Here is a 27,355-nt window from a genome sequence, read left to right on the forward strand (position 1 = left end):
AATAAGGGAAGAATTCATTATCCAGTAAATTCCTCTAGAATTATTTAACTGTTAAGGAGAAAATGTCAAAGTGACAGAACTGTAATGATTGTTTTAAAAAGGAACACCATTCCCCGGCCATCCTTATTAATCCCCTGACCGGCGACAAGTGCAGGAGTCTGCTGCTGTCCTTGTGGAAAGGGAAACCCTTCCCTTTCCAGCCCTTTTCAGGCCACACATACCTTCTGAGAACTTGTCTTCTTAAATTTTTAGCCAAAAAATCTGATAAGGTGATTTAAGTATTTCATGGACAATGGATTTGAGATTCAGAAAGGTTACCCAGGGTGCCCCTACACTATGTTATTGTTGATTTGTTTGGCAATCAAAGTTATATCAGGTGGGTTTACTTAAGAGGAAACTAAAATAAACCAATCATCCACTTTGTACATCCATATCAATCCCAAATCATATTATATGTAATAAATCACTGAATATATATGTAAGTGCTAGAAGGAAACTTAAAAGTGAATGTGTGTCAAATCAAGTTGGAGAAAAGCCAGTCAGATACCATAAAAACGTGTTAACGACAAACAGAAAATATTGTGCGTCATCTGCTTGCCTTGGAAAGGGCTAATATTCTTGATGATAAGAATGTATAAAGTAGTCTTAGGAATCCCAAGAAAAAGGTGAACCTCCCAACAAAAAAAGAAAAATGGGCCAAAGACATGAACAGTTTGTATCTCCCCACACACAAGTTGGCCAAGAAATAAAGAAGTTATTTCTTACTGTAATTTTAAAAGGGTCAACATAAAACAAAGAAGCATCATTTTTGTCTTTGCTAAATATTTGGATTCCTTTTGATTTTTAGATACTCAGATCAGGAAGGGTATGGAGAAGGAGAAATTCTCATATTCTTCTTGTGGGCCTATAAATTAATAAAACATGGTCAGGGATAGAATTTTGGCAATATGTATTGAAGCTTTAAAGTATGCCCCACCCCCCTGGCCTATGAACTTCATGTCTAGGAATAATAAGAAAAAATAATAAGGAGAATGAAAATTATAGGATATAAAAAAATTATTTTTGTACAAAAATATTCCTTGCAGCCTTATTTATAATGGATTTTGGAAGGAACTTATATATCTAAAAATAAGAGACTGGTTAAAGAAATTATGGTACAACCATGCTAGTAAGAATACTGAGAATGTAGTGAGTACATAACAGCCCCACCAGATTAGTCACACTTAATGTCATGGGAGAAGCTGAAAACTTCTCCCAAGCTTAAACAAATATGGGAAACTGGACCATTGAGTTCATTTGAATTCCAGTCTTCATAGCCTGTGACAAGTCCATAATTACTCTCTGCCTCAGTTTCTACAGCTGAAATGTAAATAAAAGCAGAACGTGGTTCATCTTTTTTTTTTTTCTTATCAAAGTCTTTTGAATCATCTTACAAGTCAACCAGCAAATAAACAGAGAATAAGGAATGTGAAAGCTGTTCCTTGTTTCTAGAACATCATGTTGCTCAGGGGTTTGGGCAGTCCCTGCCATCAGCCTGCTTACTTCCTCTGAGATACGAATTCAACTATTACCTTTACATTTTAGGCCAAAAGTGTGATCCAGGATGTCCCAATGGAAGCTGCTGGGGTCCGGGAAAGGAGAATTGCCAGAAATGTAAGTCAGCAAACAAAATTTCGGATAAATGTGTGCCCACCTTCTTCCCCTTATGCTTAGCGAACTGTATGTGTTTTCCCTTTGAAGATTCCTAAACGCAGTCTTGTTTTAAGGCCAGATGTGAGCAGTTATGTGAATGACATTCTTGAAAATCTCCCCGCATGCAGTTAATCCAGAGTGGGCTCTTTGGGGCACTCCAGCCTGTCGTAAGTGAGTGAAAGCCAGCCACACGCATCCAGCCACTCTCTCTGAGCAGTATGTTTGGCAGATCTTCCTGGGAACAGAAGACTCGGCCATGTTACCTGAGCGTCACAACACTTCTTATTTTCTCTCTCTTGGGAGCCCGCCTATACAGAAGCAGGAGGAATGCTTCTCAGGAGGGTTTTTCTGCAGGAATCCTAGTTTACGAGCATGGGTGGCCTAGGGATCTGGGGACCTGTCACCTTAAAAGTTCATTATCTGTCCTTCAGTTTAATTGTGATGTGAGGGTTTCGCCCTTTTAAACACTCCTTTCTGGCAGCATTTCTGTTATTTGATGTGCTTTCCATATCATCCAGAATCTCAGTTCTAACTAACATGTAATTATCGAGCAGGTCCAGAAGTCTAGACTTGATCTGGTTAGTTCTCCTAAGTGATTAAAAATAAGTAGAAAACAGAGGCGCAATAAAGAAATGTCATGATTCAGTGTTATTAGGCAGAGCGTGAATGTTTGGGAACATTTTAATGAGCCGGGAATCACTAAATTCATCACCTGGTTCACGTTTTCATCTGTTTCCAAGTGCTCTGCAAGGTTCCTGAGGAATGACCCTTCCCTGGCTCTTCAGCTCACAGGTGACTTTTGCTCCTTTTCAGTGACCAAAATCATCTGCGCCCAGCAGTGTTCTGGGCGCTGCCGCGGCAGGTCCCCCAGCGACTGCTGCCATAACCAGTGTGCTGCCGGCTGCACGGGGCCCCGAGAGAGCGACTGCCTGGTAAGGCTCACCCCTCCCCCAGCCCGACCACAGCATCTGGTATCGTCCCGCCTTCACCACTCACCTTGTGACTTCAGGCAAATCATATGACCCCTCTGTGCCCCGGTTTCCTCCCCTGACAACGATGGATAGCAAATACCCACCTGTTAGGTTATTTAAGTGACACAGCGCATGTGGCATCCATAACCGGGACCTGGGCATCGAATGAGCATCAGAATAAATACGAGCTCTCTGGGGTTAACGTGTATTGCGGCCAGTAGCACTGTTCTCACACTCTTTATTGTTCCATGTCAGTCTCAGTATAAACCTATGGAGTTGATTTCGTAAGGCCCCCAACCTGGATACAGAGATGTTACGCAACACATCCAGAGCCACACGGATCTCAGCACGGCTTGGAGCTATGGTTGGATCTTCTGACCGAGTCCCTCTGCTCCTTCCACCACAGCTCAGAGCCTCTGCCCACACCCCCGACACAAGGTCTTGAAGCAGTCGCTTTTGTCCCTGTTACTACAAAGCCCTGGCAAAAGCCTAGTGTCCCAGGGGCTGTGGGCACCACATGTAGGTGTACCTCAATTGTGGGCACCATGGGAGTCCTGGAGACACCAGGGCTGGCAGATGTGAGTCTGGAGGCAGCACCAAGTGCTATGACGCCCCTGTGGGCTCCGGGCGTGGAGGCCCACCTACAGTGGAATCCAGAAGACTCTCAATTTAAGGGAAGGGAGGATTTTTAAAGTCCAGAGGCTGGACCTGGCCAGGATTTTGACTTGGTTTGTCTGGGCTGATTGTAATGTGCCCCTGGAAGGGAGACAGCATGCAGGTCTCAGGGCCATGACCGTATATGGTCTGGTCCCCTCTGCATGGTACCCTTCCTCATCAAGGTTATCTGTAATTTGGCAGTAAGTGCTAAAATGTATCCTCCAGGCTCTGCGCTGGGTGTGAAGCCTGCTGAGATCCTCTCTCTCCCTCTGCCTCTGTCTCCCTCTCTTAATCTCTGTCTCAAAAAAATAAAAGTAAAAATAAAATGCTTTTTAAAAAATGGGGCACCTTGATGGCTCAATCCGGTAAGTGTCAGACCTTTGATTTCGGCTCAGGTCGTGATCTCACAGTCACGAGATCGAGCCCTGCGTCAGGCTCCATGCTGGGCCTGGAACCTGCTTGAGATTCTTTGTCTCCCTTTGCCTCTGCCCTTCCCCAAAATAAAAATAAAAAATAAATGTTTAACATATATCCTCAAGTGTTCCTTATAAGGAAACCCAATGTAAATTGAGTTTAAAAATAATTTCACTCTATAGTTCTCACTCTAGTATGTGAACTCCTGCATCCTTTCGTAGTTAATAAAGATGTATTTTTTTCCATCATAAACCATAAATTATCACAGCTAAGACAGTGTAAGAAAAATCATACTTTTAAGAAAAAGGTCTTTCTGACTCTACTGAAAGTACTTGGCCAGTTTGTTTTTTTGTTGTTTTTTTTTTTTGCTTGTTTTTGTCTTCTTTTTTTGCTTGAATCAAATTCCTGGACATTGGGAACTATAACCTGAGCTTTCTGCACAGAATTGACACAGTGCTGAGCGTCCTTGCCAGTTTGACCAGTGCATGTCCCTCCTGTGAACAGGTCTGCCGCAAGTTCCGGGATGAAGCCACGTGCAAGGACACCTGCCCGCCACTCATGCTCTACAACCCCACCACCTACCAGATGGACGTCAACCCAGAGGGAAAATACAGCTTTGGTGCCACCTGTGTGAAGAAATGCCCCCGTGAGTTCATCACATGCAAAACCCTTTCAGTTATCAGGCATCCATTTCCTGTTTTGTCTCCTACTAGAATCCTTGAGTCCCTCTGTCTTGGGTAATTTTTTTGTCCGTATGTTTGCCTCACAGACAGGTGACCGTAGGCCTGTCCAACGGTATAGGGGACGGGTTAGGACACTGCCACAGGTGACAGGCGATGGCTGGTGCCCTGTTCACCACCGTCAGTTTTCACATCCATGGTGGCCAGGACAAGAAACACACCCTGGGACCGAGGTCCAGCTGTACTGGTCCAGAATATCAGTTGTCTGCTTGGCACAAACCCCATGGCCACTGGGTCATTTCAGTGGTTAGAGAGTGTGTCACAAGACCCGCCCTCTTTAGTGGTTAAAATCCTGGTCAAAACTGTGCCTTCCAGGGGTTCTAACACTGCACAGGAGGGATTTTGTGTATTGGTTTGTTTTGTTTTAATTGTTTTGGATTGGGTTTTGCTTATTTGTATTTGCCCTCTACAGATGGCTATAGTATTCAGGGAAATGGTGATAGGAATTATGTCCTAAAAGAGAAAGTGTAGAGTTGTCTAATTAAAAAGCTTTATAAACCATTCCCAATTTCTAGGAGGGAAAGTTAACCAAGAGAAAAAAACAATTGTAGGCACCATTATGAGAGGGAGCATTGCCCTACCAGATTTGTGGACATGCAAACCTTTAAATTCTATACAGAAAAAATAATTTACAAATTGAACAGTACACCATGGTAATGGGACTAACTGAATAAAATTTCTAAAAATTGCCACAATTATGACACAGGTATCATTTTTGATGGAGGGCTTATAAGGTAGAGTTTAAAAATCCACAGGAGGGGCACCTGGGTGGCTCAGTCAGCTAAGCATCCAACCTTGGCTCAGGTCATGATCTCACAGTCCATGAGTTCAAGCCCCACGTCGGGCCCTGTGCTGATAGCTCGGAGCCTGGAGCCTGCTTCTGATTCTGTGTCTCCCTCTCTCTCTGCCCCTCCCCCGCTCATGCTCTGTCTCTCTCACTCTCAAAAATGAATAAATGTTAAAAAAATTAAAAAAAATAAAAAATAAAAATCCACAGGAAAACAGGGTGCCTGGGTGGCTCAGTCAGTTAAGCGCCCAACTTCGGCTCAGGTCTTGATCTCATGGTCGGTGAGTGTGAGCCCCGCGTCAGGCTCTGTGCTGATGCCTCGGAGCCTGGAGCCTGCTTTGGATTCTGTGTCTCCCTCTCTCTCTGCCCCTCCCCTGCTCACGCTCTGTCTCTCTCTCTCAAAAATAAATAAACATTAAAAAAAGAAAAATAAATAAATCCACAGGAAAACAGAACCTGGGAGAAAAGCAGACAATTTACAGAAAGAAAAATTACAAATGTCCAAGAAATATGTGTGAGGACATACTAGAGGAAGTCAAAACAGGAACACTTAGAGCTCCAGAAACATTGATATTTATGTTAAATTAAGTCAGCGTGAGGGGAGGCTTGCAAGATGACCCATGTGCCTGACTTCATGCAGCACCAGCTGGTGGTCCCAGCCCCCAGCAAAGGGAAGGTTGTCAGGCTGGACAGAACCACAGAGGGCAGCAGGTCTGCCACACGAATTATGCGTATCCCCAGATGAGGCAGCTTCGCTGGAAGAGTGGGCTTCATTCGGGGTCACTTAGTTTTAATAAGTATTCAGGCTTTAACCATAGGTCCTGAAGGTAGAACGTCCAGAAAAATGAGCTGTGAGGAGATGTTTCCAAACTTGTGAGCAGACACCACGTTCTACCTGACACGTCCGTCTCCTACGTGCTGAAATCTATTTCTCCATGTCATGGCTGCGTAAGCTGTTAAAAACTCTTGAACTAGATACCTTGTCTGTTTGCAACCTTTCGTTCTTTGTCCTTAAAGTAAATAAAAGCAGAGGATGATAGGCCCCTTTCATCCGCCCCTTTGTAGGAGAACAGGTGACAACTGTGTGAGGCCCAGAAACACCTGTTGCTGCTTTCACCACCTTCCTTTCCTTGTCTCTCCCCAGGTAACTATGTGGTGACAGACCACGGTTCGTGTGTCCGTGCCTGCAGTTCTGACAGCTACGAAGTGGAGGAAGATGGCGTCCGCAAGTGTAAAAAGTGTGAGGGGCCTTGCCGTAAAGGTAGGAGGCCTGTACGGGGTGGGGATGAGGCTTTCTCTCTGGTTACGAAGCTGGGGGTTTTCTGCCCTACCTCCGCCGGACCCCCCTCGGCATCAGACTCGGGAAGAGATTTGAGCAAGTCTTTTTCTTCAGGCTCGCAAATTTGTTCCTTCATCCCGTGCCCTGTTTTTGGAGTATCCTCAATGCTAGTGTGCTCCTACTTGGGCTTTTACTTTATCATTTTTGTAAAAATTTTTGAACCCCCAGAAACATTGCAGGTATGGTGCAGTGAACATCTGTCAGCCTATTTTCTTACAAAGGGGGCCATTCTCCTAAGTAAAGAAAGACCAGGTTCACACTCAGGATTGTTGAACATCGACTCAATACTCTTTCCTAGTATTCTACGTAGTTCAGACTTCCTCTTTCTGTCCCCATTATGTCATATTTAGCTGCTTTTCAATCCAGACCCCAATCAACAATCATGGGTTTCAGGTAGATGTTTGCCCCCATTTTCTTCATTACTTGACATTTGTGGCTCAGCTCCCCTCCCCCCACTTGCTTTCCTCCTGTTTTCCGTGACCTGATGTGAAGAGTCTAGGCCAGGTATTTTGCAGTAGGTCCCTCAGTTTGGCTTCACTGGCTGTTTTTCCTCATGGTCACATTCACGTTGAGTTTTTTTGGGCAGGAGTATTATACGTCATGTTAATTTCCTCTCATCGTCTCACAGCAAGGGACATAGGATGCCATGTTAGTTCATTACTAATGATGACAAATCAGAAAAGATTTTTGGGTGGTTATAAAAGAGTGACTTCCTATTTCTGTCATTTCTTCTACATTTATTAGTTGGCATTCTTTTAAAAAAAAATTTTTTTTACCTCCTACATGAGATCATGGAATCCTTCTTTATTCAATTTCTTGTAATTCATTCTTGTCATTCCTTTGGGTGCTCAAATTAGCTCAACATGTGGCCAGTGGGAGCCCCTACAGCTGGCTCCTGTGTCCCAGTCGTGTCTTCTGCTCAAAAGCTACTGTCTACGCTCTTTGTACTTTGCTTCTTAAACTTCATATATCCTAGAAATCACTCCGGATGAGTCCATGTAAATCTTCTTCATTCTCCGGTACAGCCGCATAGGCTCCCCTCTGTGGCTGCACCAGAATTTTTTCAACCGATCTCGCTTTATGTGCTCATTTTGATTGTTCCACTATTTCGGTGTTATAAACAGCACCTCAGTGCCCAGCTGCTTACCTTGATATCCACGGGTGCCGCCTTCCCTGTGAAGCTATCCGTCTTTTCAGTTGAAACTGATTGCTCCCCTTTTTACTCCCATAGACATTTGACACGCATTCTCCACGGGGCCAGCTTAGCCTCCATGTCATTGAACCCTCCCAACACCTCTGTGTTATCGTGATCTCGTTCTACAGATGAGGACACCGAGTACCAGGGAGTCTAAATGACTTGCCCAAGTTTCAACAGCTAAGAATAACAGCCAAGATTTGAAGTTCATGCAAGCTTGGTCCTAGGCCAGACCCATGAGCTCGTCAGCTCGGTCTACCTCTTCCTGGTCTTATAACCCCTGGGGGGCAGGCGGGTCAGTGCCCTGATGGATGAGTGTCCTTTGGCTTCAGGAAACTGTCTGGCAGAGGAGACATAGAAGGAGGAAAATAAGAATGTGGGGCGGCGCCTGGCACAGAGGGAGTAAGAGAGAAGAGTCCGCTGAGGAAAGAGAGGGTTACTGTCAGCGCCCTCGCACGACTGACATAATCAGAGATGGTTTGGGTTTGGTTTTGTCCATTTTGTGTTCAAACACATTATGTGTTCAAACACGTAAACAGTTTGATTCTCCTGTAGTGATTCTGACCTATTTTTCTGCGTATCCCAAATTCAGAGCCCTTCAGGTATAGGGCAATACCCCTGGGTAAGGATGACAGTGCAGGAATTAAAGTAGGAATTAAAGTAACCCTGCCCCCACCATCACACACAAGCAGAGAGAGAGAGAGAAAGAGAGAGAGAATGAATATTCTCTCAAACACATGGAATTCTCTGCCAGACCTGTAATTAAATGGCAAGTCCTTATATGGCCACCTCATTCTCCATTGTCAGCCAGACCCTATGAATCCTAAAGAAGCCTGGCCATGAATCCCACAACCCACAATGTGTTAGGTGCCGCACAAGAAGTTTTGAGTGAGCCGGTCGACACAGGAGTCCTTAGAGGAGCCGCCTCCACCCCCAGACCAGAGAGGAGGCTGGCACACAGAGTGAGCCCAGAGACCCAGCAGGACAGTCATGGCTGCCAGAGTGGAAGGTTCTTTGCAACAAGGGACTCCCAATGGAGCAGAGCACAGAGGCGGGCGGTGGGACAGTGGGGCTTGACGGTACCCCCTAGAAGTCCAGGGGGAGGACAGGATAGGACCTTATCCTGAGCAATGAGATTTTCAGTGACTGTACTTCAAAGTCAAGATAGGTCTGGAAGATAGGTACCAAAATTTATCTGCAAATTCTAGAGGGAGAATTACAGCAGATAAATATGGGCTTTAGGGCAGAGATGGCATTTGAGATGGAAATTTAGGAGTGGATATAAATTAATAAATGGGCTCAGGGTGTGGAAAAGGGCATCTGAGACTGATGTAGCAATAGGACACAGATCAAAGCATTTGGCTCAAGTAAACACAGGGGAAGAACAGCAGTTAATCTGATAAAAGTTATTACAGTATTCCCTAAGATGTAATATAAGACAGCCATTAACAATCACCTTCAACGAATAGTTTATATGATATGAGGAATGTTCACAGCAGAAAAAGCGAAAAAAAAAATACATATCTGGCATGTCATCACCACAGAGGATAGCTGGAAGGAACACTTTTCAAAATATCCTAGAGTGGAATTTCTGGTCATTTTGGTCCCTTTATTCTATTTTTCAACATTCTCAGAGGAATGCACCTTAGTCTTACTAATTAAAAAAAAATCTGTGCCCATTGTTTCTGTAAGATGGATGACAAAGACGTAACCAGGTTAGAACAATGGAAAGGTGTTGAGTTTTAGGGGAATGCCCTGACGAGAGCCGGACAGAGGTGGTGCTGGCGGCAGCCGTGGATTGCACTGCCAAGGACACAAACCAGAGGAAGCAAGAGTAGTTAAGAGCAATTAGACTAAGTCTAGGAGGGAGATCGTGAGGAAGAGAACCCAAGTTGAGGGCAGCAACGGCAATCAACGAGGACAGCATCACCTTCTCCAACCGCTTAACTCCAAGCCCTGCCACAGTTACGGTACCCAACCGGCCTCCGTGAATGTTTGTTGAATGAATGAATGATGGCATGGCAGTGATAGTCAAATGGCTACAGTTCCCTTCTCGCTTCCCTCTGCCTGTAGATCCCTAGCTACTCTTAATCCAACATAAGTGAGTGGAATAAACATCTCCCTTCTCTTTATAGTTTGTAATGGAATAGGAATTGGTGAATTTAAAGACACACTTTCCATCAATGCTACAAATATTAAACACTTCAAAAATTGCACCTCGATCAGTGGAGATCTTCATATCCTGCCAGTAGCATTTAGAGGGTAAGTAACAGATTAAGGCACTGGTAGGGAGAGACACAAAATCCACTTTGTTCACTGGACGAGATTGTTAATCAATAATCATTCTGTTGCTTGTTTCAGTGACTCCTTCACACATACTCCACCTCTAGATCCAAAGGAACTGGATATTCTAAAAACTGTAAAGGAAATTACAGGTGTGTGCTGCTAACATATCCATCAACATAAATGGAAAATGGGTGTTGTACAGAGAGAACTTGTGGATGTAATCTCTTCTCTCTTGGCATAAAGACATTTCTTCTGAACGTCTACCACTAATGACTAATGGGTTCTTTGATCATTTTCACAAATGTGCTTTCCCCTGCACATGAAGGGTAAACACTTTAATCAAAGACGAGTCATTCCCGATTTTGTGTCCTTGTCTTCTTGGCCCCGGCCAGCCGTCCTGATGGCCCAGTGACTTTCATGGGTAGAGGGAGAGGAAAGGCAAAGTGCTGAAGGAACAGCACAGGCTCTCGAACCTCACAGACTGGACTTCACGTCCCTGCTCGGCCACCGGCCAACATTTGGTCCATGACTGCCATCAGAGCTCCACTGCCTTCATCCATAAAAAGGGAATAATTGGACCTAAATAACAAGATTGTTTGGAATATTGGAATTAAGTCAGGAAAATCTGTGAATCTCATTCTGTGACAGCTTAAGACATGGCACTTGTCATTAAGAAACCAGTCTGGGTCATCAGATACGGAGCCCAGCAAGGCTGTCAGGGCTACGGCACCACGGGACAGCCTGTGGGGGTGTTGGGTGGTGGGAGAGATGCAGGGAGTGACGGGGGATTCTACATCAGAGGCAGGATGTCCGCTGTATAATTGTGCCTTGGCTTGTATCAACACATGGGTAGGGTAAAGATTAGAAAAAGAATCCAATCAGATGTTCACCTTTCTTGGTCCTGTTACAGTCTCTCGAGAATCCTAAAATGTCTCGTAAAAAAGAAACGTATAAGCGGTGCGTGTCTGAGCCTTCCTTCTGCCTTTGTAGGGTTTTTGCTGATTCAGGCCTGGCCTGAAAACAGGACTGACCTCCATGCTTTCGAGAACCTAGAAATCATACGTGGAAGAACAAAGCAACAGTAAGTTGACCCGAGCCAAAGCCTGGTAGATTAAAAAGCAATTTTTTTTTTTTTTAAAATAAGACCAACAGGGGCGCCTGGGTGGCGCAGTCGGTTGAGCGTCCGACTTCAGCCAGGTCACGATCTCGCGGTCCGTGAGTTCGAGCCCCGCGTTGGGCTCTGGGCTGATGGCTCAGAGCCTGGAGCCTGTTTCCGATTCTGTGTCTCCCTCTCTCTCTGCCCCTCCCCCATTCATGCTCTGTCTCTCTCTGTCCCAAAAATAAATAAAAAACGTTGAAAAAAAAATTAAAAAAAAATAAAATAAAATAAGACCAACAGAAGAGTTTGAAATTAGACTTCTAAAGCTGTTACAAAGATCCTGCAGAGAGCTGCCATCAGTCCTCCAGCCAGCTTCTCACCAAAGCATGGCACGAGAGGCAGAGGAAGAAATTAACATCGGCACATTGCTGTGACCTCCACCACCAGACGTCACTCCGATGTCACCAGTTTGCTCGTGAATGCCACGTGTCAGTGTGCAGTCCAGTACCCCGCACTGCACTTGGTGGCTGTGTCTCCTTAGTCCCTTCCAATCTGTAAACAGTCCCTGTGTCTTTTCGTCTCGTTTATGGCCTTGACACTTTTAAAAAGTACTGGCCAAGCATGTTGTGGAAGGGCTGATGTTTTCTCATGATTCGATGGAGGTTGTATGTGTTTTGGTAAGAGGAGTCCTGAAATGACATGTCCTTATGAGCACACCACGGCAGAGGGGGCTGACAGACTTTTTAATACATGACTGGTTCAGCGGTTCCACTTTTCCAACTCCGACAGTGGCATACTCACGTAGAAGCATCTTGAATATAGTTCAGAGTAATAATGGTTTGAGAATTTCTTTGTCAGACCTGCCTTGGAAACAGTCTGATGCTAAGAACTATTACTCATTAATTGTCCTTTAAAACTACTACATAATATCACTCAATATTAAAGAAAATCATGGGGTGCCTGGGTGGCTCAGTCAGTTAAGCATCCTACTCTTGATTTCGGCTCAGGGCCACGATCTCACAGTTTGTGAGTTCGAGCCCCGCGTCAGGCTCTGCACTGACAGATTCTCTCTCTGCCCCTCCCCTGCTCATGTGCACTCTCTCTTTCTCTCTCTCAAAATAAATGAACATTTTAAAATTATATTAAAGAAAATTAGAGTACAGTACACATAAAATATATACTGCTTTTTAAAAACATTATTGGCTGTGCATCTCTGATAATAATCATTGCTTCCCAGAAAGACCCCTTTGTTCTGAGTTCTCAAGACCACTTCTTTTGAACCACTTCTTTCATAGAGACAAGAGATTTAGATCCATTTTCTTAAGTGACTGGCAGGTGCCAGTTGGCTTACATTTCGGAATTTAAACAAAATTAGAATTACTTTTTTTTTTTTTACCTTTTCACATTTATGAGAAGTCCAGAAATACACAGTCCCTCCTGGGGCAGGGTGATCGCTGGCTCCAGGTACAGCTCATCAGAGCCAAGTCTGGCCTGCACGGAAGACACCAGCTTTGTCCCAGTGCCTAGGCTTCTGTGGGCATATGTTGAGAGAGAATTCCTAAACAGTAGAGTTACAGGTCTTCAACACAGAGCTCCTTGCTTTCCACAGGAGCCAGGTTGTGGGAAGGGAGAAGGAGGAAAGGGTCAGGAGAGAAAGAGAAACAAGGAGAGGAGGGGTCTCCAAATTCAACTTTTATCATCTCCTGTCTGATGTCTCCTCATTGAGTGCTGCCTCAGCTGGTCTATTCTCTGTCCTGGTGTCCAATGAGCTTCCTAAAAATGCAAGTCTCTTTCCTGTAGTTCCCCATCATTTGCACACAACAACCAAGCTCAAGGTGTGCAAGGTCTTCTGTCACCCTCCCTAGATCCCTTGCCCAAGCCTCCTCACCTCCAGGTTTCTGCTCCAGCAGGAGCTCCTGGTTCTCAGCACCCCATCAGATGCTTTCTTGCCTTCCTGTTCCTCCTGGTGGTTCAGGATTTCCCTCCTTTTAGTCTGAATTACTTTTATCCAGTCTCTTGATGATAACATATGGATAGTCTTATAGAGTTCTAGCACAGACAGAGTTGGATGGTTCAGATGTTTGTTCAATATATGGATGGATGGGTTAATGGATGGATTGATGGGTCAGTGGATCAATGGATGGATGGATAGATAGCTGAGTGGATGGATGGTTGAATGAATCCATGGATGAATGGATAGATGAGTGGGTAGATGGATGCATAGATGAGAGGATGGAAGGGTGGATGGATGGATGGATGGATGGATGGATAGATAGGTGGAAAAATGGATGGATGGAAGCATGCCTGCCTAGATAAGTAGATGGACAAATGGATCAATAGATGGGTGAGTGGATGGAAAGATAGATTAATGGGTAGGTGGGTGGATGGAAAAAATGAACCTATGATTTTTGAAGTGTATTTGGATATTTGAGGGATTAGAACATGTTCTCGGGGCACCTGGATGGCTGTCAGTTAAGTGTCCAACTCTCAATAGGCTCAGGTCATGATCTTCAGATTTGTGAGTTCAACCCCTGCTTTGGGCTCTGTGCTGACAGTGTGGAGCCTGCTTGGGATTCTCTCCCTCTCTCTCTGCCCCTTCCCATGCATTCCTTCCCCCTCCCCCATCTCTGTTATGCTCTTGCTCTGTGTCTCAAAATAAATAAATAAACATGAAAAAAGAAAATGCTGTTCAATTCCCAGGCAAAAAAAAAAAAAAAAACATGCAGTAAATATAATAATGACATTAATATTTATTCACCTTCAGTATTCCACTGAATACTCACAAGGAACTAGCTTTTCCCTGGAGGAGCTTAAAAAAATCTGTTGTCATTTTCAAAATTTGCAATACAGACTTCCTGCAATATGACTTACAGTCACTGGGAGGGGGACTGTAGTACATATAAGGTGGTCCAGAATAAAGTTAAAATAAAGCTTTTAGTGATAGAATTTTTTGGTCATTTTTCACAATGTTATTTTTCTTCCCTCCACTGTAGTGGTCAGTTTTCTCTTGCGGTTGTCGGCCTGGACATAACGTCCTTGGGATTACGCTCCCTCAAGGAGATAAGTGATGGAGATGTAATCGTTTCAGGAAACCAAAAATTGTGCTATGCAAATACAATAAACTGGAAAAAACTGTTTGGGACTTCAAGTCAGAAAACCAAAATTATAAACAACAAAGATGAAAAAGGCTGCAGTAAGTAATCACTTTCGTTGATCATGGAGATGGTTCACGTGGGTCATGTATGTTGATTTAGAAGATTCCCAAACATTTAAATTATATTTTTCATTCCTAAAGAAGCAGATTAAAAGAAATCTGTACAGTCCTACATGTGAAGTTATCATGGGAAGTTCACCGGAATTGTTTCCAGATCATTCACATTTCGTAGGATGAATTCGCCTGGAGGTTTAAGCTGTCAATTATTTGTAACATACAGAACTAAATTCAGCATTAATTATTTTACCTTTCAGCCGTTCTCCCTGCTCATTTCAGCCTCTAATGACTCTAGCTGGCAACACATAGAGGCATACACACACATGCAGATAGAATGAGCATTTTACAGTGACATTTCCTCATCTGAGTTTAGAGCCACAGGCTTCTCTTGAAGCCAGGCCATGCACATTTCTTTTTACCGAGACCCTGGTCACTGGGAGAAGCAGATCTGAGTTCAAATTCTGCCTCTAGCCCTTCCTAGCTTCCAGATCTTGGTCAATGTACTTAATACCTTTAGGCTTTGGCTTCCTCATCCATGAAATGGAGACCGCATTCCCACTGCTAGTGAGAGAATGAAGTGAGATTTTGTATATAAAACTCTTGATATGGTGCCCAGCACACGGCAAGGAACCACAAACCTTCCCTTGTGTCTCCATCAGCTATGATACTCATCAGCAAAGTGCTACCCAGGTCCGGACCAGGAACCCTGGACTCCCAGTCCGGAAAAGGGAACTTGAAGTTGGCCTCTAGAAGCCCATTTTGTGTCACTGCTTCTTCCAGGGACCCCAGCATGTCTTTGCAGCTCAGGGTCACAGAGAACCCAGCACCTCATTTACAGGTGTTGTCTCAACTGGCCCCTCTAGTCGCTGTCCCCTAGCTGACTCCTTGTGGCTCCCTGTGTCTTCTCAGAGGCCATAGGCCATGTCTGTCATCCATTATGCTCGTCAGAGGGATGCTGGGGCCCAGAGCCGAAAGACTGTGTGTCCTGCCAAAACGTCACCCGTGGCAAGGAATGTGTGGAGAAGTGCAATGTTCTGGAGGGGTAAGGTTATTTTGTAACCCCTTTGTTCTGATAAAAACTAAGGCGATTGTGTTTATAAGTTTACTGTTGTTCACTTTGATACTTTTCCTTTTTTTTCTTTTTCCTTTGTTTTTATTTATTTGTTGACAGCTGTTAATCACCAAAGGAAATGAACAAACTTTTTGCATTACTTAATCCAATCCACTAATTTATAGAGTCTCGGTTTTGGAAATATCTAATCTCTTTCGAAGCCACACAAAGTTCCCAAGAGAAATGGAAAAGCCATAAATGGTTCATGTGGCCAAGACCACAGTCACTTAGACTTTTCTTTGCAGTACATTTTTCCTGGTGTGTCAGAATATAGTAATACAAATTATATTTCCTGGTTAATTTTTGTTTTATGTTCAAGCAATATCGAACAGTGCAAATAACTTGAAACATAACCATGGACAAAGAAATAATCATATAAATTTGTTGGATTTTTTTGCTATCAGTTAAAAGTACAGTTGCTTGATTCTGTGGGAATCTTGATATTGATGTAAAGCTCAGACCACAAATGACCACAAATAATGACTAAAAATAAATTAATAGGAAAGTAAAATATAAGGATAGAGAGAAGCAGAGGCTTTTTCCTTTTTAATTTAAAGAAAAGGGGACATTTTGTGAGAGAGGAGAGCCATAGGAATTACAAATGGCTACGGGAAATCTTCCTTCTTATTTTGCTATCAGGACTTGGGCCACAGCGCGGATTCAGAAATATTCAGGGGGCTCCTGGGTGCCCAGTCGGTTAAGCGTCTGTCTTCGGCTCTGGTCATGATCTCACGGTTTGTGAGTTCGAGCCCCGTGTCGGGCTCACTGCTGTGAGCGTAGGACCCACTTCAGATCCTCTGCCCCCCTCTCTCTGTGCCCCTCCCCAACTAGTGCTTGCTCTCTCTCTCGCTCTCTCTCTCTCAAAATAAAGACACATTAAAAAAAAAAAAAAGAAATATTCAGGATCAGAATGAGAGGACCAAGTCTAATTCTGTAGGAATCCTTTAGCAGAGACGCCGAGTAACCTAACAGAGTCCTCTGTGTAATTCAACAATATTAATGCAATCCTTACTGCTATGAGTAGACGTGAATGTTGTGTTTTCTACATCTTTTTAAAGGGAGAGGGAATTAAAACCACCATGTTGTTGGTGCCCATGCCTTTCGGCAGCACTTGCTCGGTTTGCAAGATGGGCTCCTCCGGCCGGCATCATGACCCAGAGAAGGAGGGAAGGAAAAACTGGGCACATTTGGTTTAATTGATGACATAAGGGAAGACTTAGGGAACATGTTGCGGGGTGTAAACATTCCTTGTGTTTCCTTGTTCACTGGCGTGAAAGCCTGCAGTTAATTACCAGGCGGCATTCAGTCTTAATAGCTGTCACAACTGTTTTGTCTTTTCAATCAAACATCATCTTCTTGCTTAATGTTGACCCATATATCTTTGAGGAACAGGGAAACTAGTTCAAGCAAAAGTGTTCACACCTGTGTTCCGTGCTTCCTATTTTTATTAATAATCATTGAGTACGTTTTAATATCTCTCCTTCCCTTTCCTGTGAGTCAATCTACAGTTACCATTTCCTTCTAGCTTAATTTAAATATCCATGAATCTGATATTGTTGGGGGTGGGGGAGGTGGTCACCTCTTCCGGACTATTACTTTTTTCATTTGTTGACCTGTTTGCCTAATAGACAAAAACTGTGCCTTATAGAAAAATGTAGGGAAGATATTTTGACTATAAATGAAGCTTGTGCATTTATTCGGAGAGGAGATGACCATGGATTCAGTTAACACAATCGGTTTATCATATTGCAATATAATCCTAGATTTCCTACCGTTAAAATGTTTACCTAAATTTTTCTCGCATTTCTGAGAAAGGTGTTCTGTGTCACCTGAAATTTCAGACAATTGCAACTCAGACAGTGGTAACCTGCCGGCATTTTGAATCAGGATCTCTAGAAATAGCACTGATTGGTTTTCTTTCTTCTCTCAGGGAGCCAAGGGAGTTTGTGGAGAATTCTGAGTGCATACAGTGCCATCCAGAATGCCTGCCCCAGGCCATGAATATCACCTGCACAGGACGAGTAAGGAGCACATTTGATGTTATTCACTCATACGTCCAAGGGAAAAGCCTTACCAAGCAGCAGAACCACGGCAATGAGCCAGCATCACTCTGCGGCTACCAAAGAGGCAGCCATGCCCATACAGGGGGCCTTGTGACCTCCCAGCTGGGTCACAGAGGCTGTGGTTGAGTTGACGTCATCACGCAACCCACCTTGTAGGAGCATTCACCCTTTCTGTCCAACACCCTCCAACAAATCTAATAACATCTACTCTTTTACCAAAAACCAGGATGCCTGTGGGAGGCTGGGGACATCGACAGCCAGTGTTCACTGTTTCTGACATCTGTCATCATTGCTTCGTCATCTTAATCAAACACCATCAGATTCTTATTTAACATTCGTTCATAATTATTTGAAGAGTTCTTAAAGAAACACCTAGCGGAGCACCTGGGTGGCTCAGTCGGTTAAGTCTCTGACTTTGGGCTCACGTCATGATCTCACGGTTCGTGGGTTCGAGTCCGCACTGGGCTCTGTGCTGATGTCTCAGAGCCTGGAGCCTGCTTCGGATTCTGTGTCTCCCTCTCTCTCTCTCTGCCCCTCCCCCCACTCATGCTCTGTCTCTGTGTCTCTCAAGAATGAATGAACGTTAAAAAAATTTTTTTAGGGGCGCCTGGGTGGCACAGTCGGTTAAGCGTCCGACTTCAGCCAGGTCACGATCTCGCGGTCCGTGAGTTCGAGCCCCGCGTCAGGCTCTGGGCTGATGGCTCGAAGCCTGAAGCCTGTTTCCGATTCTGTGTCTCCCTCTCTCTCTGCCCCTCCCCCGTTCATGCTCTGTCTCTCTCTGTCCCAAAAATAAATAAACGTTGAAAAAAAAAATTTTTTTTTTAATTTTTTTTAAAGAAACACCTAGCAAAACTTTTTAAAATTCAGGTTTCTATTTACATAAAGAGTATACGTGAGAATTCAGGTCCTCCTCACATCAATGTCCCAATGTTGTTCATTCTCAATATTATTTATAAGGAGTTCTGTTTGTATTTGAGCTTCAACAGCCATATCTAAACCTTCTAATTGAACACATTTTTCAAAAGCTGTCTCTAAATCGGGCTGAAGGCTGTGTTTTGAGGTGTAGGCTGCTAACAGGGCAGTTTACAAAGTAAACCATTGGTTTATAAGTTTACATGGTGTTAGGTTAAATTTTCATCATTGAAATAAGTCTGTTGGTGATTCTGACTTAGTCATCTGACCGTTCTGGTTCTGGGAACGCTCAGTCTTTGGACAAAACGGAGACATCAGAGAACTTCACCAGTGAGCACATCCTTCCCTACCAGCTTTATTTCACTCCCTTGATGTAGGGCACAACCCAAACAGTCAAGTTTCACTTCTGTGAGTTTTTCAGAGTTTAGCAAACGGAATCAAATAAACACGGTATACAGTTAATTATGCCCCCACCGCTTACTTCCACTTACTGCCTTCTTGTCCCTGGAGAAACATAGATGTGGGCTTTCTTCAGTTCGCCTCAGCAAGTCTGGCTTCCCACATAGCTGCTCTTTAAGTTCAGATATGATATGTAAACAATGCCATCTGAGCGATAGAGATGTAAACGTACACGTAGACTCATCAAGATTGTTTTGACAAAGAAACTTGCCCACAGTCTGTTAACTGTCACGAAGCGTACAGTATAGTTTCTTTTCCGTTGTTATATCGTCAATGCATTCGAAGACTTCTCAGTAGGCTGTGAACAGTGGTTCACAGTCACAGACAAGCTTGTTGTGTTTCTGCTTTAAGAACGTCTGTTGTTTGACTTCTTTTTCACACAAAGTATTATAAGTAAAAAGTTACTTCAGTTTCGAAACAGAAGGAAGCCTATATACATGTCTCTCTCCATCTTGGTGTAGGGACCAGACAGCTGCGTGCAGTGTGCACACTACATCGACGGCCCTCACTGCGTCAAGACCTGCCCGGCTGGCATCATGGGAGAAAACAACACCCTGGTCTGGAAGTTTGCGGACGCCAATCGCATGTGTCACCTGTGCCATTCAAACTGTACCTACGGGTGAGTGACAGCCTGACTGTGGTGCAGACGACGCCGGGCAGAATGTTTCCTGTTTTAATTGTACGTAACCAAAAAAGAAGAAGTCAAGTAGAGGACAGAGAATAAGTTTTCTGATGACATTAAATGATAGCATGATATGGGCTCTTTTACTTCATATTCAACAATTGTTTCTGCAAAATTATGCAAAGGTGTTATCAGCTTTCCCAAGGGGCTCGAGCTTTGTACTCAAATCAAGACTCCTCTAGCGCCTGTCCTGTCACTGTCCTTGTCAAGTCACCTCTTCAGATGTAAACTGGCTTTTCTTTCCCCCTGAGCTACTTCTGCATCAGTAGCTTCTCCCTAGTAACCCCTGCTGTTTCCCCCGAAGCACCTTCAGAGGCTGCCAAAAAAAACCAAAAAAACAAAAAACAAAAAAACAACAAAAAAACCCCGCGTGTGGTCCCAAAATGGACAATTTCAATTTGCACTCACTTTGTGTAGTATTCCCTCTTGGAGACTGCGGGGCATTGTGGGGGAGAAAAAGCTAGTGAGCGGGGAGTTTATCAGTGGTCACTCATTAGTGATGCCTTTTGTCTTTGAGTTTTGGTTTCCCTAGGAGATAATAGAGTGTGAAATAGGGAGGCCTCCCATGCATCCACTTCCTGAAAAAGCCTGTGTGTGTGTGTGTGTGTGTGTGTGTGTGTGTGTGTGTGTGTGTGTGATGTAGGAAGGAAGGCCCAAAGGCACTGGGGAGAAAGGAGCAGGACAGCTTGAAAATGGGGGAGGAAACAGACCCTACCCTCCGGGAGGAGTGTACAAATCCCAGCCCTTGACTGAGGTAGGAAATGGGGTGTTTGACAGGCACCTCTGGCCTGGTCACATACTTGAAATGTAGTCCTTCATCCTTCCCCAGGCCATGAAATGGTAGTGTCCCCCATCTCCTTTTTTAAATTGATATAGAGCTTACACACAATGTTCTATTCGTTTCAGGTGTACAACATAACAATTTGACAATTCTATACATTACGCAGTGCTCCCCACAATATGTATAGTCACCATCTGTCCCCAGACAAAATTATTACATTATGGACTATATTTTCTGTTCTGCACTTCTCATACCCATGTCTTATTTATTTTATAACTAGAAGCTCATACCCCTTAACCCCTTCACCCATTTTAGTCATCCCCCCTGTTTCTCTGTGGCAACCACCGGTTTGTTCTCTGTATTTATGAGTCTGTTGCTGTTGTTTGTTTGTTCGTTTGTTTTATTTTTTTTAGGCTCCATTATATAGATGAAATCTTACAGGATTTGTCTTCTTCCGTCTGACTTGTTTCAGTCAGCATAATTCTCTCTAGGTCCATCCATGTGCAACAGCATGAGTTGTCTTTTGCATTTAATTGGAATATTCTGTTTTCCTACTGATGTTTGTCTTGGCAAATGTTGCCCTACTTCAAAGCCAATGTATTCTGCCTTTTTATATCATTCTGTAATCAAAATAAGGGACGGTGGCCTCCCTCACTAGAACGGCGACCCAGCTTCTCAAGAGTCATTTAAGACCAATGCCGACTCTGCTGTATGTAAGACGTTTCAGTCCTGTGGGAGGAGAGGAAACCAGCTCCCGTACTGCCCCTGGATTCCAGGGTCTGAAGTCATCACTGCCGTTGCCCTGCCCCTGAGACTCATCCTCACACATCGGTTCCTCTCCTCCTACCCCTTAATCAGTATGGCTCTAGTCTTGGCCGCCTCTCCTCCCCTGCCTGTACTGACATCCTAGAGCCAGAGACAGATATACCTATATCATAAAGTACGCATGAACGCATTTCAGTAACAGAGGCCAGAAAATGTCCACTCTGCTAAATGCTAGAACAATCCGTGTCACAGAGTGCAACATTCAAAAATACATGCCGAGTGAATGAATGAATGAATAAATGCAAAATAAATAATTAACTGCTGCCCCCCAAATTGAGATTCATGGTGATTTTAATGATTTGAGAGTAATTTAAAGCACATTGACTTATGATCAAAATGTGTATTTCTCCCTCAATACCCACAGCTGTTCTGGGCCAGGTCTTGAAGGCTGTGCAACAGATGGGTAAGTGTTCTACTTGAGTCTAGTGGACCTTCTCAGAAATGACCAAACACTCTATCTGCACAGATAATGCTTTCCTGCATTTCTGATTCCCCTCTGCCTTCACAGGTTCTTTTTTTTACAGATTTTTAAAAATGTTTTACCTTATTTTTTGAGACACAGAGAGAGACAGAGCACGAGCAGGGGAGGGGCAGAGAGAGGGCGAGACACAGAATCCAAAGCAGGTTCCAGGTTCTGAGCCCAACGTGGGGCTCGAACCCACAAACGCGAGATCGTGACCTAAGCCCAAGTCAGAGGTCTGCTCAACCGACTGAGCCACCCAGACGCCCCTTTTACAGATATTTTTTTTAAGTTTATTTTTTTTATGTTGACAGAGAGCACTCGCAGGGGAGGGTCAGAGAGAGAGAGAGAGGGAGACAGATTAAATCCCAAGCAGGCTTCGCACTGTCAGCGCAGAGCCCGAGGTGGGGCTCAGTCCCATGAACTGTGAGACCGTTACCTGAGCCGAAATCAAGAGTCAGACGCTTCACCGACTGAGCCACCCAGGTGCCCCTACCTTCACAGTTCTTATTTCTTCTCTGGGCTGGCACAGCATCCCTGGCAGAGACCATCCTGCTGGTTGCACCCACCTCTCCCGTGCCTACTTTGTCGTGTGCTTCGGTGGGAGGGATGCAGGATGTGAGCCCTGGGGCCAGTTCCACGCCCAGCTCGTACTTGGTACACAGTGCTCCTCTTTATGTGGAGTCTATTTATGACTTCTTGGTCACACCAGTTCTGCTAGAGCCTCCTTCTAGCTTCTCTTCTTTTCCTGCTTGATGATCCATTTGACCGTATCACAAACCTTCCTGTGTGATGACAGCTCCAGCTTGGGGGGACTTTCTCCCCTTTTCTAAACAATGACTTCCACTAGCATTTCAGTTCTGATTCATTTGCTATCATTGCTTGAAATGCTGCACTAGGAAAGGCAGAATCGGGAATGGCTGTTCAGACTCCTCAGGACAGAGTGGTGTTATTGACCAACACCGTCTAGTGAGGAATCAGAATGATGTACAAGGCTCCTCTTTGTCATTCCTGATGTCCCCAACACTAACCAAACCTCCATCTCTTCCATTTCTCATCATGTCTACAAAATCCCTTCAATAACCTGCCCTCCCTGTCAGCTGACTCTTCTGCCCCAGAATTAACCCTACTCTCAAGTGAAACCTTAAAGACAAGTAAGGCAGTCTCTCGCTTCCTCTTTGCTGAGCCTACAGGGACGTCAGCAAAATTTGTCCTATCTTCATGCTACACTCGGTACCTTTGTAATGAGGTTTTCCGTCAAAGCCCCACCTGGAAACTAGCCAATGGCCATTCTTTATGATATTTACTCTTTTTATGTTTTTCTTCCTTTTTTATTCACTCACCCTTACTACAGCTCCCCATGGAACAGATAGTCTGTAACCAATTATTCTTTATATCTTTCTGGTGTTCTTTTCAATATAATAAAAACTCATTAATCCAAAGGGCATTCACTGGGGAGATGGGATACTGCAGGAGATGACTTTTTCACTCACTGAGAAGAAAGTGTTGTAAATATCATTGTCATGAAGTACCTTTGCCCCACTTACAAGCAATTTATAAGGATCTTGGGATACTTATGTGCTAATGATACTAATTAATCTTTGATGTTCCTTAACATTTCTTCCTAAAAATACGAAGTTTGCCAGAAATTCAAATAGAATAGATACTTGAGAACAATAATTTTAAGATGATTTTTATAGAATTTTAGTATGTAAAATTAAATTATTTTATATTAAATTGATACAGATTATATTTATAGGACTTGAAGATTGTATTATAGTATTTCTAGAATCTATAAATACAGATTATATTTATGGAATTTGAAGATTCTAAATTCAGAACCCACAAATTCAGATGATTGTTTCCTCAGTGAGCTCTAGAACCTGAGTTTTGGGTTTTTGCTGTCCCTGAATCAAGCACCACCTTTGTGGGAAGAAGAATGTGGCAGAGTGGTTTGATGTTGCATGGTGACATCACTCATTTATGACAATGATCTTTTTTATGTTGAAATCCTATCACATGATAACCTCCCCCAAGCTTATTCATAAAGCATTCCACATGGCTGTCATCCCATCTTGAAAGCCAAGAACACTTTGAAGAATCTCAACATTATGGAAAGAGTCCCTTCACCTAGGCAAACCAGTAGACAATGCATGTCTTAATACATGTGATGTGATGTTCTAGGCTTCGTATGTATGGAGATACTCTGGGGATACATTAGAATTCATATAAAAAGAATTACTGAAGTCTGAGTTACTTTTTGAATTATGTGGTTTCTTAAAAGATTAAAATATAATTGTCGGGGCACCAGGTGGCTTAGTTGGTTAAGCGTCCAACTCTTGATTTTGGTTCAGGTCATGCATGATCTCATGGATCAAGCCCATCTAGGTGTGGAGCCTGCTTGGGATTCTCTCTTTCCCTCCCCTTCTGCCCCTGCCCCATGTGTGTGTGTGCATGTTCTCTCTCAATAGATAGATAGGTAGATAGAAAGATAGATAGATGACAGGAAGGAAGGAAGGAAGGAAGGAAGGAAGGAAGGAAGGAAGGAAAAAAGAAAAGGAAAGGAAAATAAGGGAAAGAAAAGAAAAGAAAAAAGAAAAGAAAAAAGGAAAAAAGAAAAGAAAAGGAGTCATATGGAGATGTACAGATGATAGGTCAATTTAAAAAATGCAAAAAAAAAAAACAAAAACCCTGGGGGCAAAGCCTCTTATGCTCAAGAAGGTGGAAACACTACCCTAGAAACTCTTTGCTTTCTTTCCTCTCTGTAGAAGCCACATGGTATCTATTTTCTGAGATGATGTTAAATGATGTCAATGTACCAAAATATGCAGGAAATACATACAATGCCAATGTAATAGAGTCTGTCACCAAACCTCACTTTTCCACGTCTCCCTCTTATTCCAGGCCCAAGATCCCATCCATCGCCACTGGGATTGTTGGGGGCCTCCTCTTGGTGGTGGTGGTGGCCCTTGGGGTGGGCCTCTTTCTGCGCCGACGCCACATCGTCCGCAAGCGCACACTTCGCAGACTGCTGCAGGAAAGAGAGGTGAGTAGGTGCCCAGGCCCTGCACGCCCACCAGTGCCCCTCTCCCCAGCACCCCAGACAGGAACGAAGGCTCTCCTGCCAAGTGTTGCCAACTATTTTAAATATGTAACTGTATTATTATGCCTTATTGCTTACGATGGAAAAACCAGAAAGAATCTCTGAATGTCCAGGTATAAACAATTAATGACGTTTTGGTACCTCTCTGGAGTGAGATGCCAATGTTCCTATTATAAGTCTCACGACACAGATACAAAAGCCATAGGAGTCCTGTTTAACATACAGCATTCAGGTACATGCACAGGAGAAGGGCTTGCAAACAGGTTGTCTGGTGATTCCTGTGAAGGCACATGTTGAGATGTTACTTTGGCAAATCCCATTGTCTACAATAGTGCTGTTCCATTTTGAGCTCTGTTTGTGACTCACTCTACTGGTGGGTCTTCGGCCGGCCTCTTTGTGTCCGGCAGTGTGTCAGAAGCCAGAGTCCCTGGGAGGAGGGACCCGTAGCAGCTCATAGCACAATGGCACTTGTGTGCGTTAGGAGGCCCGACAGGCTACCAAAATGACCAACCATATCAAAACTTCCCTCACCAGAATTCTCTCAGTCCGGCTTATTGGCTGGAAACAGAAATCGAAATTGCATTTGTTGAAATGGAGATCTTCTGTGCAAGGACACCTGTATCAGGGAGTCCCTGTCCCAACATATCTTTTCTGAAGACCTAAAGAGAAGGTGCGCATTCCTCCTTCCGAGTGAGCATGGCGGGTTCTTGGTGCTGATGCCCATCCACACATGGCTGTGTCTGGGCCTGGCTCACACCTCCTCCCATGTGGGCCTGAGCATTGAGGCCGCGACCCTCCTTCCTTGTCTCTCACAGCTTGTTGAGCCTCTTACGCCCAGCGGAGAAGCTCCCAACCAAGCTCTCTTGAGGATCTTAAAGGAAACAGAATTCAAAAAAATCAAGGTGCTGGGCTCTGGAGCATTTGGCACAGTGTACAAGGTGAGGCCACCAGGGCACTGAGACTTCTGGGGATGCAGGTTGGTGGGCATATTCAAAGTCCTGGGCTGTCTACTGTCTATCAAGCTTGTCTACTCTATATGTAGCTCAGGGTTTGGGAAATTCCGATGTTTTCCCCAAGTTGTCGAGAGGGAATCTTTTATACTGGTGACGTATAAGTGGTCCTGTGAGACCTGTACACAGGCAACAAAGTTATCATGGAGGACAGCACTGACTTTGTAAAGGGGTGAGTGGCAGGGATGGAGTCTGAAGGGGGACTGCCTCTCACTGCATGACAGCATCCAAATAATGCCCAGGTCAAAACAGCTCTTAATTTATTTTTCCTGGATCCTGTTATATCAAGTCTGATTTCCATTAGACCCAGAGCCAGTATCTCAGAATTCTGGACAAAATGATCCACACTGGTTTTATAACTCGCACAAGCTTAGGGTTTTTTGTAATCTAACTGCTCTGATTCATGGAACACGATACAGCCAAAGAGCTGCTGAGATATCATGGCTCCTAGCACTGGTGACCTTGGAGCACAGAGCTGTGCTCAAGGTCCCTCACCCTTTTGGATGGTGTCACTGGTAAAGTCCGTGCATCTTGTGAGTCAGCATATTGCATAGTGTGACAGTCGCCAGTTAATGTCTTCTCTCCCTCCTCCTCACAGGGACTCTGGATCCCAGAAGGTGAGAAGGTTAAAATTCCCGTGGCCATCAAGGAGTTACGAGAAGCCACATCTCCAAAAGCCAACAAGGAAATCCTTGATGTGAGTTTCTCCTTTGTTTCCTAGTTATCCACAGGCGTGGACATCAGAAGCCACATTTTAGAAGCCATACACTGCCCTGTTTTAGACTTTCTCCATCACCACATTCTAAATGTTCACTTTCATGTCTTTTTTTCCCTTCAGGCTGTAGTTGGTATAATTCCCTCTCACGGCTTCTCCGATAGAGAAGACTTGGGTCCTCCATTCTGCTATGTCTCCCAAAAGGATAGAAACTCACAATCGCTGGCTGTCCACCAAGGGCCAGGCTCAGGACTAGTTGCTTTGCACATGAGGAACTCTCCCCATGAGTCTGTGGTGCAGGGGTTAACACTCAGTATGCTTTGCAGGCATAAAGAAGCTTGCTCACGTTCACGCGATTGGCACAGGATTCCAGCCTATCGTTATTTCTGCCCCTGAAGCAAGTGTCCATGTTGCTCTACCAAGTTATCTTTGAAGTGGCTTTTTTAAAGGTGCCTGGGATTATAGTATGGATGCTCTCTAGAAGCTCTGTAAAGTGTTGCCCCTCTTTGGTACTTTCCCCCAAATAGCTTAAATGTTATTTCCAGTGTTCTCCATTAGTTTATGGGGCAAGACTTTGAAATGTGCCACAAGATTGTTTGCACGTCTTTACTTTCGGTACCACTGAACTTTCGTCATCTTCTCTGGATCCTCACCAGTCGGCGAGGGCACTGCATCCCTTGAAACAGCAGTTGGCTGAAAGAGGGGCCACCATGGAATGTGGCTGAGCCCGCTTCAAGGGATGCCCAGGAGGATCCAGCGGACAATCCCGTTGGGGTGTCCTTGTGAACACCATTGGCCTCTGTTTGCTGTGGGTTGATGCAAACTTTTGCTCCTGTCCCAGGG

The 27,355-nt window shown here is 44.2% G+C and overlaps 1 protein-coding gene across 3 annotated transcripts in view; it reads left to right on the forward strand.

Annotated features, from left to right (window-relative positions):
• The window catches only part of EGFR (epidermal growth factor receptor), a 211,213-nt gene that overhangs the window by 150,994 nt on the left and 32,864 nt on the right, over positions 1-27,355 (forward strand). The window contains exons 5-19 of one of the 3 annotated variants that reach the window (XM_047850320.1): positions 1,585-1,653; positions 2,506-2,624; positions 4,239-4,380; positions 6,406-6,522; positions 9,931-10,057; positions 10,157-10,230; positions 11,072-11,162; positions 14,174-14,373; positions 15,301-15,433; positions 17,433-17,523; positions 19,398-19,555; positions 21,589-21,627; positions 24,589-24,730; positions 25,603-25,725; positions 26,396-26,494. In XM_047850320.1, the coding sequence (XP_047706276.1) occupies positions 1,585-1,653; positions 2,506-2,624; positions 4,239-4,380; positions 6,406-6,522; positions 9,931-10,057; positions 10,157-10,230; positions 11,072-11,162; positions 14,174-14,373; positions 15,301-15,433; positions 17,433-17,523; positions 19,398-19,555; positions 21,589-21,627; positions 24,589-24,730; positions 25,603-25,725; positions 26,396-26,494 (1,724 nt within the window). The remainder of the gene's footprint in view (positions 1-1,584; positions 1,654-2,505; positions 2,625-4,238; positions 4,381-6,405; positions 6,523-9,930; positions 10,058-10,156; positions 10,231-11,071; positions 11,163-14,173; positions 14,374-15,300; positions 15,434-17,432; positions 17,524-19,397; positions 19,556-21,588; positions 21,628-24,588; positions 24,731-25,602; positions 25,726-26,395; positions 26,495-27,355) is intronic. The other 2 variants (XM_047850321.1, XM_047850322.1) reach the window with 2 other exon arrangements.

Source organism: Prionailurus viverrinus, chromosome A2 (genome assembly GCF_022837055.1).
Source record: "Prionailurus viverrinus isolate Anna chromosome A2, UM_Priviv_1.0, whole genome shotgun sequence".
Classification (NCBI taxonomy): Eukaryota; Metazoa; Chordata; class Mammalia; order Carnivora; family Felidae; genus Prionailurus; species Prionailurus viverrinus.